Genomic DNA, 21,125 nt, shown 5'->3' with positions numbered 1-21,125 from the left:
CTGTGTGACTGACGCTGCGTGTGACTGTGTGACTGTGTGACTGACGCTGCGTGTGACTGTGTGACTGTGTGACTGACGCTGCGTGTGACTGTGTGACTGTGTGACTGACGCTGCGTGTGACTGTGTGACTGTGTGACTGACGCTGCGTGTGACTGTGTGACTGTGTGACTGACGCTGCGTGTGACTGTGTGACTGACGCTGCGTGTGACGCGTGACGCTCTGCTCTGCCCCCCCAGAAAGACGAGGTGTACCTGAACCTTGTGCTGGACTTTGTCCCGGAGACGGTGTATCGCGTCGCGCGGCACTTTGCGAAGGCGAAATCCACGCTGCCGTCCATCTATGTGAAGGTGAGAGGCGCGGGTTGTACAGGACGTGTCCTACACGTGCCAGGGTGCCCAGTAACACGCGTGTCCCGTGTCTGTCCCACAGGTATACATGTACCAGCTGTTCCGCAGCCTGGCGTATATCCACTCTCAGGGCGTCTGTCACCGGGACATCAAACCGCAGAACCTGCTGGTGGATCCGGACACCGCCGTCCTCAAACTGTGCGACTTCGGCAGGTGAGGGGGAGGCCCGCGCCGGTGCCTCGCTGTGGGGGCGCGCCGGTGCCTCGCTGTGGGGGCGCGCCGGTGCCTCGCCGTGGGGGCGCGCCGGTGCCTCGCCGTGGGGCGCGCCGGTGCCTCGCCGTGGGGGCGCGCCTGTGCCTCGCCGTGGGGGCGCGCCGGTGCCTCACCGTGGGGCGCACCTGTGCCTCGCCGTGGGGCGTGCCGGTGCCTCGCGGTACTGACGCGCTCTCTCTCTCGCAGTGCGAAGCAGCTGGTGAGAGGCGAGCCCAACGTCTCCTACATCTGCTCGCGGTATTACCGAGCCCCAGAGCTCATCTTCGGGGCCACAGACTACACGGCAAACATTGGTAAGATGGTGGCACACTGCGGCACCGCCTGCTGGAGGGGCAGGGGCCGTCACGCTGACCTCTCCCTCCTCTCGTCTCCCCCCCCTTCTCACTCCCCCCTTCTCACTCCCCTCACTCCCCCCTCCCCCCCTCCTTCTCCTCACTTGCCCCCCTCCTTCTCCTCACTTGCCCCCCTCCTCCTCACTTGCCCCCCTCCTTCTCCTCACTTGCCCCCCTCCTTCTCCTCACTTGCCCCCCTCCTCCTCACTTGCCCCCCTCTCTCTCCCCTAATCCTCTCTTCTCTCCCCCCCCATCTCTCTTCTCCCCCCCCTTCTCTCTCCCTCTCTCCCTCTCTCAGATATCTGGTCAGCAGGCTGTGTCCCTGGCAGAGCTGTTGCTGGGTCAGCCCATCTTCCCGGGCGATAGTGGAGTGGACCAGTTAGTAGAGATTATAAAGGTGAGTGTCGCCTTGTACACGCCCCTTGGTGCCGCCCGTCACTTATCCAAGGGGGTATTTAAAGGGAGGTGTTTGGGGGGGACAGTAAAGAAGACGTGAGATTGAGGCTGGGATGTGGGAGATTTGGGGGGGGGGGGCGTTGGGCAGGTTGGGGGGCTGCTGTCACTGCTCTGATCCCTCCAGGTTTTGGGAACCCCCACGAGGGAGCAAATCCGAGAGATGAACCCGAACTACACAGAGTTCAAATTCCCGCAGATCAAAGCACATCCCTGGACAAAGGTGAGGGGGGAGGGGGGGGGGAGTGTGAGGAGGAGGGGGGGGGGGAGTGTGAGGAGGAAGGGGGGGAGTGTGAGGAGGAAGGGGGGGAGTGTGAGGAGGAGGGGGGGGGGAGTGTGAGGAGGAGGGGGGGGAGTGTGAGGAGGAGGGGGGGGGGAGTGTGAGGAGGAGGGGGGGGAGAGTGTGAGGAGGAAGGGGGGGAGTGTGAGGAGGAGGGGGGGGGAGTGTGAGGAGGAGGGGGGGGAGAGTGTGAGGAGGAGGGGGGGGAGAGTGTGAGGAGGAGGGGGGGGAGTGTGAGGAGGAGGGGGGGGGGGGTGTGAGGAGGAGGGGGGGGGGGAGTGTGAGGAGGAGGGGGGGGAGTGTGAGGAGGAGGGGGGGGGGAGTGTGAGGAGGAGGGGGGGGGGGGAGTGTGAGGAGGAGGGGGGGGGGAGTGTGAGGAGGAGGGGGGGAGTGTGAGGAGGAGGGGGGGAGTGTGAGGAGGAAGGGGGGGAAGTGTGAGGGGGGGTTGCTGGGGAGTGTGTGAGGGGGGTTGCTGGGGAGTGTGTGAGGGGGGTTGCTGGGGAGTGTGTGAGGGGGGGTTGCTGGGGAGTGTGTGAGGGGGGGTTGCTGGGGAGTGTGTGAGGGGGGTTGCTGGGGGGTTGCTGGGAGTGTGTGAGGGGGGTTGCTGGGGGGGTTGCTGGGGAGTGTGTGAGGGGGGGTTGCTGGGGAGTGTGTGAGGGGGGTTTGCTGGGGAGTGTGTGAGGGGGGGTTGCTGGGGAGTGTGTGAGGGGGGTTTGCTGGGGAGTGTGTGAGGGGGGTTTGCTGGGGAGTGTGTGAGGGGGGGTTGCTGGGGAGTGTGTGAGGGGGGGTTGCTGGGGAGTGTGTGAGGGGGGGTTGCTGGGAGTGTGTGAGGGGGGGTTGCTGGGGAGTGTGTGAGGGGGGTTTGCTGGGGAGTGTGTGAGGGGGGTTTGCTGGGGAGTGTGTGAGGGGGTTTGCTGGGGAGTGTGTGAGGGGGGGTTGCTGGGAGTGTGTGAGGGGGGGTTGCTGGGAGTGTGTGAGGGGGGTTTGCTGGGGAGTGTGTGAGGGGGGGTTGCTGGGAGTGTGAGGGGGGAGGGGGTTGCTGGGGAGTGTGAGTGGGGGGAGGGGGTTTGCTGGGGAGTGTGAGGGGGGAGGGGGTTGCTGGGGAGTGTGAGTGGGGGGAGGGGGTTGCTGGGGAGTGTGAGGGGGGGGGGGGTTTGCTGGGGTGCTGTGGAGCAGTTGGGCTGTGAGGGGGGCGCTCCTAATCTCCCCTGTCCTGTAGGTATTTAAGCCCCGCACCTCCCCCGAGGCCATCGCGTTGTGTGGCCGCCTCCTGGAGTACACTCCGGACACGCGGCTCTCTCCGTTACAAGCCTGCGCACACTCCTTCTTCGACGAGCTCCGAGACCCCAACATCCGTCTCCCCAGCGGGCGAGAGCTCCCCCCCATCTTCAACTTCAGCTCTGTCGGTGAGTGGGGGGGAGCGGCAGCAGTCTCCTCAACTTCGCTGGGGGGGTGGGCTTGTGTGTGTTTGTGGGGGGGAGGGGGTGTACATTGCTGTGTGGGGGGGGAGCGGGTGTACATTGCTGTGTGGGGGGGAGGGGGTGTACATTGCTGTGGGGGGAGGGGGTGAACATTGCTGTGTGGGGGGAGGGGGTGTACATTGCTGTGGGGTGTACATTGCTGTGGGGGTGTACATTGCTGTGTGGGGGGGTGGGCTTGTGTGTTTGTGGGGGGGGTGTACATTGCTGTGTGGGGGGGAGGGGGTGTACATTGCTGTGTGGGGGGGAGGGGGTGTACATTGCTGTGTGGGGGAGGGGGTGTACATTGCTGTGGGGGTGTACATTGCTGTGTGGGGGGGTGGGCTTGTGTGTTGGTGGGGGGGTGTACATTGCTGTGTGGGGGGGAGGGGGTGAACATTGCTGTGGGGGGGGGGTGGGCTTGTGTGTTTGTGGGGGGGAGGGGGTGTACATTGCTGTGTGGGGGGGTGGGTGGCTGCGTTGTGTTTGGGGGGAGAGGGTGTGGGGTGGTGGGTGGTGTGTGGGGGTGGTGTGTGTGTGTGTGTGCTGAAGGGGTACCAGGCCAATAGTAAAGGTATTATGCCGGCTGGGTGCCCCTGAGCCATATTGGGGAATTGTAGATTGCCAGCTCTGCGACCCAGTAATGGCAGTAACACTGATTTTAATAAAAATGTCTCTCACACCAGGTATAAGGTGGCGAGAATAATGACATTTCTAAATGCAATGTATAACCGTAGCAGTGTTACCCTGTAAACCGTGCAAAGGAAAAATGGTTTTAAAACCCAGTAGCTTGAAGCATAGAAGGCGGCATGTAGCTAACTTCTGCTAGGAAGCTCCTAGCGCTCTGAGATTTGCTGTGAGCGCTGGTTGGGTAAAATCATGGAAAAGTTTATAGTGCAATTTTTATAAAGTTATATAAAAATTGATGAATGAAAGTCCCCCTATTTTAATTGTTCCAACAGTATAGGCATAAGGGATTTTCATTCAGACGGCCGGAACAGAGGAAACCCTGAATTTGTAATCGCTGTACTTTAGAAATGCATAGCAGGAAATTCCTGCGAGGTAAGCAACGCATATTTAGCCCGGACCTCTTTGACACCCCGCTGGCTCAGAGCCAAGATGTCTGAAAAAGTCCGGAGTTAAAAGGCTTCGGCCGACTATGGTGTTAAGTGGGGAGGGGTAATGCAAGTATCCCCATCTTAGTAATGTCTGGGCAAATGGGCCAGATGTCCGGCCAGCTCAGACAAAATGTCGCCAGGTAAGGGGACGAGTCTGCTTTGCTAAGCGGCAAAGGTGCGAGGTTCGTGCATGCCCTTAGCAAACTAAGAAGCCCTCTGCCAGGTTTTGCCAAGTATGGGCAACTCTGGGATAGGTGGGAATATTTTGTTCCCACGGAGAGATTGGCTGCAGAGGTTAAAGATAGGGGGTTTTACTGCATAAGAATCCCTGCAGCCGACCGGGAGTCAGTTCCATCTAAGCTGGACTTTAGACTTTTTAACATCGTAACCCAAGTAAAGAGTTCGTAAGAACTAAGGAATCCAGAACGAATTCTACGGCGGTTAAACGAAGAAAGCAGCTCCGGCGAAGAAACGGGTTGCGAGAGGCGCCACTGTCCAAAGACTGTTTTCGGCTTTGTTTGCGCACAACTCCCGCTCCTGGGAAATTGTGCCTAGAGACTGTATTTCTAAAGATTTCGTTTTACCCCGTCCCAGTAAGTGTTTTTCAAGTGGTTTTGTAAACGAATGTGTGTGTTAATTTCTGTAAATAAATCACAATTTATTTTATCTCTTGCTTTGCTCAATCAAAGGATCCGGGTATTGAGGTGTTAATAGTGCTGGTCTCCCGTGACATGCTTTTTTCTGGTGGCAGCGGCGGGATCTGATTGAGCCTATGGTCTAGCATCCTGCGGGATCCTATAGCATAGCGAGACTCGAAAGTTGCGAGCTCCCAAAGCAAGAGGTAGCATACACATGGTTTGCAAAAGTGCGAAAAAATTGTCACCCGTTGTCACATAACTTTTTGCCTGCGAATGAAACATGGATCAGCGAGCAGGACGATTCCGGACTTGGGATTGTGCCCGGCTCGTTGTCCGGTGTGACGGTTATGGCTTACCGACGGCTGGTCGGTCAAAGGTGCAACTGGAGGAGGATCTGGAATGGCATGAATCCGGCATTGCTTATCCTGAGGACATGGAGCCCGTCGCTGCAGCCGCAGTGACCACACTTCAGCCCGGGGTGCCGGAGGTTAATCCAGCCCTGAAGGGAGATGGACATGGGGAGGGTGAGGGTGCTCACCGGGATAATGGTGAAGGACTGGGTGTTGGGAGTGCTGGACTCGCTAACTCACCACAGTTTTAGCATGTTTATTTGTGGAACCGATAAAATCGATGGTTTTCTCACAGACTTTGAAACACACGGTCTGAGATACCGGGTGCCAGAACGGGACAGGGTGCTGAGAATGCACCCCTTGTTGTCTGGGGTAGCCAAAGAAACGCTGCAGGGCAACCCACGAGAGGACCGGGTTGGTTACCAACATGTAAAAGCTTTGCTGCTGTTGCAGTATGCCCTCACCCCAGCAGCAAGTTCAGGACAGGGGAACGTTATCCCAATGCGTCCTATGTCCGGTACGGGGCCCGCTTGGCAATGCAGGGGACAAAGTGGGTGGAGGGTTGTGGTGCTACAAAATACCACACTTTGCTGGACCAAATGTTTCAAGAGCAATTATTGGTGCAGTGTCCCTCGGACGTGAGGGCATGGGTCTGACTGTAAACCTAAGACCCATGTGGAAGCTGCAAGGATGGCTGATGAGTATGTGACCAGTCGCTCTTTGGATGATAATGGGGCTCCCAAGAAAGCGGCTGTGCCAGCCAAGGAATCCCAGCAGACTCCTCAGTGGGTGCACACGCCGGCAGCAGAGAACGGCGTTTCAAAAGCTGCGGAGTTTAAGCACGAGAGGAGATGCTATCCCTGCAACAAAGTGGGGCACATCAGACCAGACTGTCAGGACCGTGCCAAGTCCGGTGGACCCCATCAGAGGCAACGTTCTCCAGCTGCGAGGCCGGTCGCCCGTGTGCAGCTGGCACACAGAGGAACCAAGTCCAGCCGTGGAATCAACCCAGCGAGGGACGTCCGCAGAGAGATCTGCGCTTGTTTCCCCGGGACCTGCAGCGGAGACGGAGGGACATCCGGCAGAAACATCTGCGGAGAGTGACCATCGGAGATCGCCAAGCGGATGGCTTGCTGGACTCCGGTGCTACTGTTACCCTGGTCCGACCTGATATGGTCCGACCAGAGCATTTGCTCCCGGGCACCGGGATGCATGTAACCATGCCAGATGGAGGACCGCGGTCACTCCAGGTTGCCCGGGTCTTTTTGGATTGGGGTGCCGGACGTGGCATGAGGGAGGTGGGGGTATGGCCTGGGTTAGATGCCGAAGTTTTGCTCGGCAATGACCTGGGGCATGTAACCTGTGTGTTCACAGCAGAGCTGGCTCCTGTTGCAGCGATTACTAGGAGCCAGTCATCAGGGATCGCAGCAGATTTATCCCCTGTCCCCCTGCATTTGGGACCCACGGTCTCTGCGGAGACCAGACAGGTAAGCCAGACTGAGTCGTGACCAGAGACTGACTTACCTTCCCCTTTACCTGTTCCTGTTCTCCCTGACTGAGTGGGTGGCCAGTGTTGGGGACAGAGATTATGGATGCGGTGAAAGCTGACCCTGGCTTAGAAGGTATGAGACTTCGGACGTGCGCGTCTCGGGCAAGTGAAGGGTCAGACGACTTGCTGTGGCACTGCGGGCTTCTGTATAGGGAGCAAGGATGTACCGGGTTAGATAGTCTAGACAGGTATAAGACGGCTAGTGGTACCCAGGGAGTATAGTCAGCAGTTTTTGCAGGTAGCCCACTCCATTCCACTAGTGGGGCATCGGGGGGGTCACTCGCACGAGAGCCCGGCTGTTGCAGCGTTACTACTGGCCGGGGGCATCGGGTGCAGAAGCAGATTTCTGCTGCTCCTGTGGTGCCTGCCAGTGAGTGGGTAAGGTGGGTGATCGTGTGAAGGCACCCCTGAACCCGTTACCGGTAACAGGAGAACCTTTCCAGGGGGTAGCTATGGATTTAGTGGGTTCCGAGCTGGTCCGGGAAGCGCTACATCCTCACGGTGGTGGATTTTGCCACCCGGTACTTTGAGGCTGTGGCGCTTGCCACCATCGATGCTAGGGCAGTAGCAAAGGCTTTGTTGGTGATTTTTACTAGGGTTGGTTTCCCTAGTGAGATTCTAACCGATCAAGGGTCACAATTCATGAGTGAATTGCTAGTGTCTGTGGGATGCCTGCGGGGGGAAGCACCAGCGCACGACCCCTTACCACCCCCAGACAACGGATTATGCGAGAGGTTCAATGGGACCCTGAAGCAGATGCTTAAGGCTTTTATATAGGCAGAGGGGAAAGACTGGGAGATTCACCTGCCGGACCTCCTAGGGGAGACTAGGAAGGGGGGTACAGTGGAGCAGGTTGAGATAGGGTCCGAGCTCAGTGAGCGGCAAAGGGTACAGGTGAGATCTATGCTACATCAGTATAGGGTTCGGTTCTCGGACAAGCCGGGCAGAACGCATAAGGGCTGGGACCCGCTGCGCCCGTTGGCGCGGGCGGCGGCGTGAGCTCAACTTACCATTCCGGTTTGAACTCACGATCGGGTCCCAGTCCCTCCTCACTTGTAACTTGCGACATACTGTGACGCGGCAGCCAGCAGGAGACACGAGAGAATGGTGTTCTCTTGCGGCAACGCGTCACATGGTACGCGAAGGGGCCAATCATAGACTGGCTCCCTTCAACGAATGGCAAGTGCTGTGAGCCCTGCTTTGTTTTGGTCCCCGCCCCCCCCTCCGTCATGGCCGCGCCCCCTCACGTCATGGCCGCGCCCCCCCCCTACCCGTTTGGCCACGCCCCCCCCGCTCCGAGAAAAGTATCCTGTAGACCGCAGATCGCGGTACAGCGAGTTGCACGCGCTGCCGGCAAGCAAGCCAGCCGTGCGGACGCGTGCAACGGGACCTTAGCCTAATACCGATCATCCTGTGCTGATAGGTGATCTGTGTCCTCTGCATAAGTATGCAGAGGTGAAGGGTAGTATAGAGAGGGAGGTAGTAGAGTTGCTGGCCCTAGGGGTAATTGTGCCGTCCCAGGGCCCTTGGGCTTGTCCGGTAGTCCTCGTACCCAAGATGGATGTGACCACCCTCTTCTGTGTGGACTACCGGCAGCTCAATGCAGGGACGGTGTCAGATGCCTACCCCATGCCCCGCATGGATGAGTTGCTGGATGAACTCACGGGGGCAATGACCACCAGGGATCACAGTAAAGGGTACTGGCAGATCCCCCTGACCCAGGTGGCTAGGGAAAAGTCGGCGTTCATTACTCTGAGTGGCCGCTATGAGTTTCTAGTGATTCCATTCGGGATGAAGAATGCCCCGGCTACCTTCCAACGCCTGGTCAATCGATTACTGGAAGGGATGCAAGGTTACGCACGGGCTTATCTGGAGGATATAGCGGTGTTTAGTCATTCATGGGAATCACATCCCGTGCATGTAGCAGCGGTGCTAGCCAGGATTAGGGAAGCGGGGCTCACATCCCGTGCATGTAGGAGCGGTGCTAGCCAGGATTAGGGAGGCGGGGCTCACATCCCGTGCATGTAGCAGCGGTGCTAGCCAGGATTAGGGTAGCGGGGCTCACATCCCGTGCATGTAGGAGCGGTGCTAGCCAGGATTAGGGTAGCGGGGCTCACATCCCGTGCATGTAGGAGCGGTGCTAGCCAGGATTAGGGAAGCGGGGCTCACATCCCGTGCATGTAGCTGCGGTGCTAGCCAGGATTAGGGAAGCGGGGCTCACATCCCGTGCATGTAGCAGCGGTGCTAGCCAGGATTAGGGAAGCGGGGCTTACATCCCGTGCATGTAGCAGCGGTGCTAGCCAGGATTAGGGAAGCGGGGCTCACATCCCGTGCATGTAGCAGCGGTGCTAGCCAGGATTAGGGAAGCGGGGCTCACATCCCGTGCATGTAGCAGCGGTGCTAGCCAGGATTAGGGAAGCGGGGCTCACATCCCGTGCATGTAGCAGCGGTGCTAGCCAGGATTAGGGTAGCGGGGCTCACATCCCGTGCATGTAGCAGCGGTGCTAACCAGGATTAGGGAAGCGGGGCTTACATCCCGTGCATGTAGCAGCGGTGCTAGCCAGGATTAGGGAAGCGGGGCTCACATCCCGTGCATGTAGCAGCGGTGCTAGCCAGGATTAGGGAAGCGGGGCTTACATCCCGTGCATGTAGCAGCGGTGCTAGCCAGGATTAGGGAAGCGGGGCTTACATCCCGTGCATGTAGCAGCGGTGCTAGCCAGGATTAGGGAAGCGGGGCTTACATCCCGTGCATGTAGCAGCGGTGCTAGCCAGGATTAGGGAAGCAGGGCTCACACCCCGTGCATGTAGCAGCGGTGCTAGCCAGGATTAGGGAAGCGGGGTTTACATCCCGTGCATGTAGCAGCGGTGCTGGCCAGGATTAGGGAAGCGGGGCTTACATCCCGTGCATGTAGCAGCGGTGCTAGCCAGGATTAGGGAAGCGGGGCTTACATCCCGTGCATGTAGCAGCGGTGCTAGCCAGGATTAGGGAAGCGGGGCTTACATCCCGTGCATGTAGCAGCGGTGCTAGCCAGGATTAGGGAAGCGGGGCTTACATCCCGTGCATGTAGCAGCGGTGCTAGCCAGGATTAGGGAAGCGGGGCTCACATCCCGTGCATGTAGCAGCGGTGCTAGCCAGGATTAGGGAAGCGGGGCTTACATCCCGTGCATGTAGCAGCGGTGCTAGCCAGGATTAGGGAAGCGGGGCTTACATCCCGTGCATGTAGCAGCGGTGCTAGCCAGGATTAGGGAAGCGGGGCTCACATCCCGTGCATGTAGCAGCGGTGCTAGCCAGGATTAGGGAAGCGGGGCTCACATCCCGTGCATGTAGCAGCGGTGCTAGCCAGGATTAGGGAAGCGGGGCTTACATCCCGTGCATGTAGCAGCGGTGCTAGCCATGATTAGGGAAGCGGGGCTTACATCCCGTGCATGTAGCAGCGGTGCTAACCAGGATTAGGGAAGCGGGGCTCACATCCCGTGCATGTAGCAGCGGTGCTAGCCAGGATTAGGGTAGCGGGGCTCACATCCCGTGCATGTAGCAGCGGTGCTAGCCAGGATTAGGGAAGCGGGGCTTACATCCCGTGCATGTAGCAGCGGTGCTAGCCAGGATTAGGGAAGCGGGGCTCACATCCCGTGCATGTAGCAGCGGTGCTAGCCAGGATTAGGGAAGCGGGGCTTACATCCCGTGCATGTAGCAGCGGTGCTAGCCAGGATTAGGGAAGCGGGGCTTACATCCCGTGCATGTAGCAGCGGTGCTAGCCAGGATTAGGGAAGCGGGGCTTACATCCCGTGCATGTAGCAGCGGTGCTAGCCAGGATTAGGGAAGCGGGTCTCACATCCCGTGCATGTAGCAGCGGTGCTAGCCAGGATTAGGGAAGCGGGGCTCACATCCCGTGCATGTAGCAGCGGTGCTAGCCAGGATTAGGGAAGCGGGGCTCACATCCCGTGCATGTAGCAGCGGTGCTAGCCAGGATTAGGGAAGCGGGGCTCACATCCCGTGCATGTAGCAGCGGTGCTAGCCAGGATTAGGGAAGCGGGGCTCACATCCCGTGCATGTAGGAGCGGTGCTAGCCAGGATTAGGGAAGCGGGGTTCACATCCCGTGCATGTAGCAGCGGTGCTAGCCAGGATTAGGGAAGCGGGGCTCACATCCCGTGCATGTAGCAGCGGTGCTAGCCAGGATTAGGGAAGCGGGGCTCACATCCCGTGCATGTAGCAGCGGTGCTAGCCAGGATTAGGGAAGCGGGGCTCACATCCCGTGCATGTAGCAGCGGTGCTAGCCAGGATTAGGGAAGCGGGGCTCACATCCCGTGCATGTAGCAGCGGTGCTAGCCAGGATTAGGGAAGCGGGGCTTACATCCCGTGCATGTAGCAGCGGTGCTAGCCAGGATTAGGGAAGCGGGGCTTACATCCCGTGCATGTAGCAGCGGTGCTAGCCAGGATTAGGGAAGCGGGGCTCACATCCCGTGCATGTAGCAGCGGTGCTAGCCAGGATTAGGGAAGCGGGCCTTACATCCCGTGCATGTAGCAGCGGTGCTAGCCAGGATTAGGGAAGCGGGGCTCACATCCCGTGCATGTAGCAGCGGTGCTAGCCAGGATTAGGGAAGCGGGGCTTACATCCCGTGCATGTAGCAGCGGTGCTAGCCAGGATTAGGGAAGCGGGGCTCACATCCCGTGCATGTAGCAGCGGTGCTAGCCAGGATTAGGGAAGCGGGGCTCACACCCCGTGCATGTAGCAGCGGTGCTAGCCAGGATTAGGGAAGCGGGGCTTACATCCCGTGCATGTAGCAGCGGTGCTAGCCAGGATTAGGGAAGCGGGGCTCACATCCCGTGCATGTAGCAGCGGTGCTAGCCAGGATTAGGGAAGCGGGGTTTACATCCCGTGCATGTAGCAGCGGTGCTTGCCAGGATTAGGGAAGCGGGGCTTACATCCCGTGCATGTAGCAGCGGTGCTAGCCAGGATTAGGGAAGCGGGGCTCACATCCCGTGCATGTAGCAGCGGTGCTAGCCAGGATTAGGGAAGCGGGGCTCACATCCCGTGCATGTAGCAGCGGTGCTAGCCAGGATTAGGGAAGCGGGGCTCACATCCCGTGCATGTAGCAGCGGTGCTAGCCAGGATTAGGGAAGCGGGGCTCACACCCCGTGCATGTAGCAGCAGTGCTAGCCAGGATTAGGGAAGCGGGGCTCACATCCCGTGCATGTAGCAGCGGTGCTAGCCAGGATTAGGGAAGCGGGGCTCACATCCCGTGCATGTAGCAGCGGTGCTAGCCAGGATTAGGGTAGCGGGGCTCACATCCCGTGCATGTAGCAGCGGTGCTAGCCAGGATTAGGGAAGCGGGGCTCACATCCCGTGCATGTAGCAGAGGTGCTAGCCAGGATTAGGGAAGCGGGACTTACATCCCGTGCATGTAGCAGCGGTGCTAGCCAGGATTAGGGAAGCGGGACTTACATCCCGTGCATGTAGCAGCGGTGCTAGCCAGGATTAGGGTAGCGGGGCTCACATCCCGTGCATGTAGCAGCGGTGCTAGCCAGGATTAGGGAAGCGGGGCTCACATCCCGTGCATGTAGCAGCGGTGCTAGCCAGGATTAGGGAAGCGGGGCTCACATCCCGTGCATGTAGCAGCGGTGCTAGCCAGGATTATGGGAAGCGGGGCTCACATCCCGTGCATGTAGGAGCGGTGCTAGCCAGGATTAGGGAAGCGGGGCTCACATCCCGTGCATGTAGCAGCGGTGCTAGCCAGGATTAGGGTAGCGGGGCTCACATCCCGTGCATGTAGCAGCGGTGCTAGCCAGGATTAGGGAAGCGAGGCTCACATCCCGTGCATGTAGCAGCGGTGCTAGCCAGGATTAGGGAAGCGGGGTTTACATCCCGTGCATGTAGCAGCGGTGCTAACCAGGATTAGGGAAGCAGGGCTCACATCCCGTGCATGTAGCAGCGGTGCTAGCCAGGATTAGGGAAGCGGGGCTCACATCCCGTGCATGTAGCAGAGGTGCTAGCCAGGATTAGGGAAGCGGGGCTCACATCCCGTGCATGTAGCAGCGGTGCTAGCCAGGATTAGGGAAGCGGGGCTCACATCCCGTGCATGTAGCAGCGGTGCTAGCCAGGATTAGGGAAGCGGGACTTACATCCCGTGCATGTAGCAGCGGTGCTAGCCAGGATTAGGGAAGCGGGGCTCACATCCCGTGCATGTAGCAGCGGTGCTAGCCAGGATTAGGGAAGCGGGGCTTACATCCCGTGCATGTAGCAGCGGTGCTAGCCAGGATTAGGGAAGCGGGGCTCACATCCCGTGCATGTAGCAGCGGTGCTAGCCAGGATTAGGGAAGCGGGGCTTACATCTCGTGCATGTAGCAGCGGTGCTAGCCAGGATTAGGGAAGCGGGGCTTACATCCCGTGCATGTAGCAGCGGTGCTAGCCAGGATTAGGGAAGCGGGGCTTACATCCCGTGCATGTAGCAGCGGTGCTAGCCAGGATTAGGGAAGCGGGGCTCACATCCCGTGCATGTAGCAGCGGTGCTAGCCAGGATTAGGGAAGCGGGGCTCACATCCCGTGCATGTAGCAGCGGTGCTAGCCAGGATTAGGGAAGCGGGGCTTACATCCCGTGCATGTAGCAGCGGTGCTAGCCAGGATTAGGGTAGCGGGGCTTACATCCCGTGCATGTAGCAGCGGTGCTAGCCAGGATTAGGGAAGCGGGGCTCACATCCCGTGCATGTAGCAGCGGTGCTAGCCAGGATTAGGGAAGCGGGGTTTACATCCCGTGCATGTAGCAGCGGTGCTAGCCAGGATTAGGGAAGCGGGGCTCACATCCCGTGCATGTAGCAGCGGTGCTAGCCAGGATTAGGGAAGCGGGGCTCACATCCCGTGCATGTAGCAGCGGTGCTAGCCAGGATTAGGGAAGCGGGGCTCACATCCCGTGCATGTAGCAGCGGTGCTAGCCAGGATTAGGGAAGCGGGGCTCACATCCCGTGCATGTAGCAGCGGTGCTAGCCAGGATTAGGGAAGCGGGGCTCACATCCCGTGCATGTAGCAGCGGTGCTAGCCAGGATTAGGGAAGCGGGGCTTACATCCCGTGCATGTAGCAGCGGTGCTAGCCAGGATTAGGGTAGCGGGTCTTACATCCCGTGTATGTAGCAGCGGTGCTAGCCAGGATTAGGGAAGCGGGGCTCACATCCCGTGCATGTAGCAGCGGTGCTAGCCAGGATTAGGGAAGCGGGGCTCACATCCCGTGCATGTAGCAGCGGTGCTAGCCAGGATTAGGGAAGCGGGACTTACATCCCGTGCATGTAGCAGCGGTGCTAGCCAGGATTAGGGAAGCGGGGCTCACATCCCGTGCATGTAGCAGCGGTGCTAGCCAGGGTTAGGGAAGCGGGGCTCACACCCCGTGCATGTAGCAGCGGTGCTAGCCAGGATTAGGGAAGCGGGGCTCACACCCCGTGCATGTAGCAGCGGTGCTAGCCAGGATTAGGGAAGCGGGGCTCACATCCCGTGCATGTAGCAGCGGTGCTAGCCAGGATTAGGGTAGCGGGGCTTACATCCCGTGCATGTAGCTGCGGTGCTAGCCAGGATTAGGGTAGCGGGGCTTACATCCCGTGCATGTAGCAGCGGTGCTAGCCAGGATTAGGGAAGCGGGGCTCACATCCCGTGCATGTAGCAGCGGTGCTAGCCAGGATTAGGGAAGCGGGGCTTACATCCCGTGCATGTAGCAGCGGTGCTAGCCAGGATTAGGGAAGCGGGGCTCACATCCCGTGCATGTAGCTGCGGTGCTAGCCAGGATTAGGGAAGCGGGGCTCACATCCCGTGCATGTAGCAGCGGTGCTAGCCAGGATTAGGGAAGCGGGGCTCACATCCCGTGCATGTAGCAGCGGTGCTAGCCAGGATTAGGGAAGCGGGGCTCACACCCCGTGCATGTAGCAGCGGTGCTAGCCAGGATTAGGGAAGCGGGGCTCACATCCCGTGCATGTAGCAGCGGTGCTAGCCAGGATTAGGGAAGCGGGGATTACATCTCGTGCATGTAGCAGCGGTGCTAGCCAGGATTAGGGTAGCGGGGCTCACATCCCGTGCATGTAGCAGCGGTGCTAGCCAGGATTAGGGAAGCGGGGCTCACATCCCGTGCATGTAGCAGCGGTGCTAGCCAGGATTAGGGAAGCGGGGCTTACATCCCGTGCATGTAGCAGCGGTGCTAGCCAGGATTAGGGAAGCGGGGCTCACATCCCGTGCATGTAGCAGCGGTGCTAGCCAGGATTAGGGAAGCGGGGCTCACATCCCGTGCATGTAGCAGCGGTGCTAGCCAGGATTAGGGAAGCAGGGCTCACATCCCGTGCATGTAGCAGCGGTGCTAGCCAGGATTAGGGAAGCGGGGCTCACATCCCGTGCATGTAGCAGCGGTGCTAGCCAGGATTAGGGAAGCGGGGCTTACATCCCGTGCATGTAGCAGCGGTGCTAGCCAGGATTAGGGAAGCGGGGCTCACATCCCGTGCATGTAGCAGCAGTGCTAGCCAGGATTAGGGAAGCGGGGCTCACATCCCGTGCATGTAGCAGCGGTGCTAGCCAGGATTAGGGAAGCGGGGCTCACATCCCGTGCATGTAGCAGCGGTGCTAGCCAGGATTAGGGAAGCGGGGCTTACATCCCGTGCATGTAGCAGCGGTGCTAGCCAGGATTAGGGAAGCGGGGCTCACATCCCGTGCATGTAGCAGCAGTGCTAGCCAGGATTAGGGAAGCGGGGCTCACATCCCGTGCATGTAGCAGCGGTGCTAGCCAGGATTAGGGAAGCGGGGCTCACATCCCGTGCATGTAGCAGCGGTGCTAGCCAGGATTAGGGAAGCGGGGCTCACATCCCGTGCATGTAGCAGCGGTGCTAGCCAGGATTAGGGAAGCGGGGCTCACATCCCGTGCATGTAGCAGCGGTGCTAGCCAGGATTAGGGAAGCGGGGCTCACATCCCGTGCATGTAGCAGCGGTGCTAGCCAGGATTAGGGAAGCGGGGCTCACATCCCGTGCATGTAGCAGCGGTGCTAGCCAGGATTAGGGAAGCGGGGCTCACATCCCGTGCATGTAGCAGCGGTGCTAGCCAGGATTAGGGAAGCGGGGCTCACATCCCGTGCATGTAGCAGCGGTGCTAGCCAGGATTAGGGAAGCGGGGCTCACATCCCGTGCATGTAGCAGCAGTGCTAGCCAGGATTAGGGAAGCGGGGCTCACATCCCGTGCATGTAGCAGCGGTGCTAGCCAGGATTAGGGAAGCGGGGCTCACATCCCGTGCATGTAGCAGCGGTGCTAGCCAGGATTAGGGAAGCGGGGCTCACATCCCGTGCATGTAGCAGCGGTGCTAGCCAGGATTAGGGAAGCGGGGCTTACATCCCGTGCATGTAGCTGCGGTGCTAGCCAGGATTAGGGAAGCGGGGCTCACATCCCGTGCATGTAGCAGCGGTGCTAGCCAGGATTAGGGAAGCGGGGCTTACATCCCGTGCATGTAGCAGCGGTGCTAGCCAGGATTAGGGAAGCGGGGCTCACATCCCGTGCATGTAGCAGCGGTGCTAGCCAGGATTAGGGAAGCGGGGCTTACATCCCGTGCATGTAGCAGCGGTGCTAGCCAGGATTAGGGAAGCGGGGCTTACATCCCGTGCATGTAGCAGCGGTGCTAGCCAGGATTAGGGAAGCGGGGCTCACATCCCGTGCATGTAGCAGCGGTGCTAGCCAGGATTAGGGAAGCGGGTCTTACATCCCGTGCATGTAGCAGCGGTGCTAGCCAGGATTAGGGAAGCGGGGCTCACATCCCGTGCATGTAGCAGCGGTGCTAGCCAGGATTAGGGAAGCGGGGCTCACATCCCGTGCATGTAGCAGCGGTGCTAGCCAGGATTAGGGAAGCGGGGCTCACATCCCGTGCATGTAGCAGCGGTGCTAGCCAGGATTAGGGTAGCGGGGCTTACATCCCGTGCATGTAGCAGCGGTGCTAGCCAGGATTAGGGAAGCGGGGTTTACATCCCGTGCATGTAGCAGCGGTGCTAGCCAGGATTAGGGAAGCGGGGCTCACATCCCGTGCATGTAGCAGCGGTGCTAGCCAGGATTAGGGAAGCGGGGCTCACATCCCGTGCATGTAGCAGCGGTGCTAGCCAGGATTAGGGAAGCGGGGCTCACATCTCGTGCATGTAGCAGCGATGCTAGCCAGGATTAGGGAAGCGGGGCTCACATCCCATGCATGTAGCAGCGGTGCTAGCCAGGATTAGGGAAGCGGGGCTCACATCCCGTGCATGTAGCAGCGGTGCTAGCCAGGATTAGGGAAGCGGGGCTTACATCCCGTGCATGTAGCAGCGGTGCTAGCCAGGATTAGGGAAGCGGGGCTTACATCCCGTGCATGTAGCAGCGGTGCTAGCCAGGATTAGGGAAGCGGGGCTCACATCCCGTGCATGCAGCAGCGGTGCTAGCCAGGATTAGGGAAGCGGGGCTCACATCCCGTGCATGTAGCAGCGGTGCTAGCCAGGATTAGGGAAGCGGGGCTTACATCCCGTGCATGTAGCTGCGGTGCTAGCCAGGATTAGGGAAGCGGGGCTCACATCCCGTGCATGTAGCAGCGGTGCTAGCCAGGATTAGGGAAGCGGGGCTCACATCCCGTGCATGTAGCAGCGGTGCTAGCCAGGATTAGGGAAGCGGGGCTCACATCCCGTGCATGTAGCAGCGGTGCTAGCCAGGATTAGGGAAGCGGGGCTTACATCCCGTGCATGTAGCAGCGGTGCTAGCCAGGATTAGGGAAGCGGGGCTTACATCCCGTGCATGTAGCAGCGGTGCTAGCCAGGATTAGGGAAGCGGGGCTCACATCCCGTGCATGTAGCAGCGGTGCTAGCCAGGATTAGGGTAGCGGGGCTTACATCCCGTGCATGTAGCAGCGGTGCTAGCCAGGATTAGGGAAGCGGGGCTTACATCCCGTGCATGTAGCAGCGGTGCTAGCCAGGATTAGGGAAGCGGGGCTCACATCCCGTGTATGTAGCAGCGGTGCTAGCCAGGATTAGGGAAGCGGGGCTCACATCCCGTGCATGTAGCAGCGGTGCTAGCCAGGATTAGGGAAGCGGGGCTCACATCCCGTGCATGTAGCAGCGGTGCTAGCCAGGATTAGGGAAGCGGGGCTCACATCCCGTGCATGTAGCAGCGGTGCTAGCCAGGATTAGGGAAGCGGGGCTTACATCCCGTGCATGTAGCAGCGGTGCTAGCCAGGATTAGGGAAGCGGGGCTCACATCCCGTGCATGTAGCAGCGGTGCTAGCCAGGATTAGGGAAGCGGGGCTCACATCCCGTGCATGTAGCAGCGGTGCTAGCCAGGATTAGGGTAGCGGGGCTTACATCCCGTGCATGTAGCAGCGGTGCTAGCCAGGATTAGGGAAGCGGGGCTCACATCCCGTGCATGTAGCAGCGGTGCTAGCCAGGATTAGGGAAGCGGGGCTCACATCCCGTGCATGTAGCAGCGGTGCTAGCCAGGATTAGGGAAGCGGGGCTCACATCCCGTGCATGTAGCAGCGGTGCTAGCCAGGATTAGGGAAGCGGGGCTCACATCCCGTGCATGTAGCAGCGGTGCTAGCCAGGATTAGGGAAGCGGGGCTTACATCCCGTGCATGTAGCAGCGGTGCTAACCAGGATTAGGGAAGCGGGGCTCACATCCCGTGCATGTAGCTGCGGTGCTAGCCAGGATTAGGGAAGCGGGGCTCACATCCCGTGCATGTAGCAGCGGTGCTAGCCAGGATTAGGGTAGCGGGGCTCACACCCCGTGCATGTAGCAGCAGTGCTAGCCAGGATTAGGGTAGCGGGGCTTACATCCCGTGCATGTAGCAGCGGTGCTAGCCAGGATTAGGGAAGCGGGGCTCACATCCCGTGCATGTAGCAGCGGTGCTAGCCAGGATTAGGGAAGCGGGGCTTACATCCCGTGCATGTAGCAGCGGTGCTAGCCAGGATTAGGGAAGCGGGGCTCACATCCCGTGCATGTAGCTGCGGTGCTAGCCAGGATTAGGGAAGCGGGGCTCACATCCCGTGCATGTAGCAGCGGTGCTAGCCAGGATTAGGGAAGCGGGGCTCACATCCCGTGCATGTAGCAGCGGTGCTAGCCAGGATTAGGGAAGCGGGGCTTACATCCCGTGCATGTAGCAGCGGTGCTAGCCAGGATTAGGGTAGCGGGGCTTACATCCCGTGCATGTAGCAGCGGTGCTAGCCAGGATTAGGGAAGCGGGGCTCACATCCCGTGCATGTAGCAGCGGTGCTAGCCAGGATTAGGGAAGCGGGGCTTACATCCCGTGCATGTAGCTGCGGTGCTAGCCAGGATTAGGGTAGCGGGGCTCACATCCCGTGCATGTAGCAGCGGTGCTAGCCAGGATTAGGGAAGCGGGGCTTACATCCCGTGCATGTAGCAGCGGTGCTAGCCAGGATTAGGGAAGCGGGGCTCACATCCCGTGCATGTAGCAGCGGTGCTAGCCAGGATTAGGGAAGCAGGGCTCACATCCCGTGCATGTAGCAGCGGTGCTAGCCAGGATTAGGGAAGCGGGGCTTACATCCCGTGCATGTAGCAGCGGTGCTAGCCAGGATTAGGGAAGCAGGGCTCACATCCCGTGCATGTAGCTGCGGTGCTAGCCAGGATTAGGGTAGCGGGGCTCACATCCCGTGCATGTAGCAGCGGTGCTAGCCAGGATTAGGGAAGCGGGGCTTACATCCCGTGCATGTAGCAGCAGTGCTAGCCAGGATTAGGGAAGCGGGGCTCACATCCCGTGCATGTAGCAGCGGTGCTAGCCAGGATTAGGGAAGCGGGGCTCACATCCCGTGCATGTAGCAGCGGTGCTAGCCAGGATTAGGGAAGCGGGGCTCACATCCCGTGCATGTAGCAGCGGTGCTAGCCAGGATTAGGGAAGCGGGGCTTACATCCCGTGCATGTAGCAGCGGTGCTAGCCAGGATTAGGGAAGCGGGGCTCACATCCCGTGCATGTAGCAGCGGTGCTAGCCAGGATTAGGGAAGCGGGGCTCACATCCCGTGCATGTAGCAGCGGTGCTAACCAGGATTAGGGAAGCGGGGCTTACATCCCGTGCATGTAGCAGCGGTGCTAGCCAGGATTAGGGAAGCGGGGCTCACATCCCGTGCATGTAGCAGCGGTGCTAGCCAGGATTAGGGAAGCGGGGCTCACATCCCGTGCATGTAGCAGCGGTGCTAGCCAGGATTAGGGAAGCGGGGCTTACATCCCGTGCATGTAGCAGCGGTGCTAGCCAGGATTAGGGAAGCGGGGCTCACATCCCGTGCATGTAGCAGCGGTGCTAGCCAGGATTAGGGAAGCGGGGCTCACATCCCGTGCATGTAGCAGCGGTGCTAGCCAGGATTAGGGAAGCGGGGCTCACATCCCGTGCATGTAGCAGCGGTGCTAACCAGGATTAGGGAAGCGGGGCTCACATCCCGTGCATGTAGCTGCGGTGCTAACCAGGATTAGGGAAGCGGGGCTTACATCCCGTGCATGTAGCAGCGGTGCTAGCCAGGATTAGGGAAGCGGGGCTTACATCCCGTGCATGTAGCAGCGGTGCTAGCCAGGATTAGGGAAGCGGGGCTCACATCCCGTGCATGTAGCAGCGGTGCTAGCCAGGATTAGGGAAGCGGGGCTCACATCCCGTGCATGTAGCAGCGGTGCTAGCCAGGATTAGGGAAGCGGGGCTCACATCCCGTGCATGTAGCAGCGGTGCTAGCCAGGATTAGGGAAGCGGGGCTTACATCCCGTGCATGTAGCAGCGGTGCTAGCCAGGATTAGGGAAGCGGGGCTTACATCCCGTGCATGTAGCAGCGGTGCTAGCCAGGATTAGGGTAGCGGGGCTCACATCCCGTGCATGTAGCAGCGGTGCTAGCCAGGATTAGGGAAGCGGGGCTCACATCCCGTGCATGTAGCAGCGGTGCTAGCCAGGATTAGGGAAGCGGGGCTCACATCCCGTGCATGTAGCAGCGGTGCTAGCCAGGATTAGGGAAGCGGGGCTTACATCCCGTGCATGTAGCAGCGGTGCTAGCCAGGATTAGGGAAGCGGGGCTTACATCCCGTGCATGTAGCAGCGGTGCTAGCCAGGATTAGGGAAGCGGGGCTCACATCCCGTGCATGTAGCAGCGGTGCTAGCCAGGATTAGGGAAGCGGGGCTCACATCCCGTGCATGTAGCAGCGGTGCTAGCCAGGATTAGGGAAGCGGGGCTTACATCCCGTGCATGTAGCAGCGGTGCTAGCCAGGATTAGGGAAGCGGGGCTTACATCCCGTGCATGTAGCTGCGGTGCTAGCCAGGATTAGGGAAGCGGGGCTCACATCCCGTGCATGTAGCTGCGGTGCTAGCCAGGATTAGGGAAG

At 59.7% G+C, this 21,125-nt stretch overlaps 1 protein-coding gene across 1 annotated transcript in view; it reads left to right on the top strand.

The window, feature by feature from the left end:
* Positions 1-215: 215 nt before the first annotated feature.
* LOC142476957 (glycogen synthase kinase-3 beta-like) overlaps positions 216-21,125 on the top strand; it is a gene marked incomplete at its 5' end in the record, with an annotated part of 58,866 nt that continues 37,956 nt past the window's right edge. The window contains 7 exon segments of the mRNA XM_075582028.1: positions 216-347; positions 430-560; positions 807-913; positions 1,251-1,273; positions 1,275-1,349; positions 1,533-1,628; positions 2,905-3,091. Coding sequence (XP_075438143.1) covers positions 216-347; positions 430-560; positions 807-913; positions 1,251-1,273; positions 1,275-1,349; positions 1,533-1,628; positions 2,905-3,091 — 751 coding nt within the window.

This window comes from Ascaphus truei, unplaced genomic scaffold, assembly GCF_040206685.1.
Source record: "Ascaphus truei isolate aAscTru1 unplaced genomic scaffold, aAscTru1.hap1 HAP1_SCAFFOLD_1807, whole genome shotgun sequence".
Lineage (NCBI taxonomy): Eukaryota > Metazoa > Chordata > Amphibia > Anura > Ascaphidae > Ascaphus > Ascaphus truei.
Note: the sequence above shows the minus strand (reverse complement) of the source record. Positions and strands in the feature narration are given on the sequence as shown.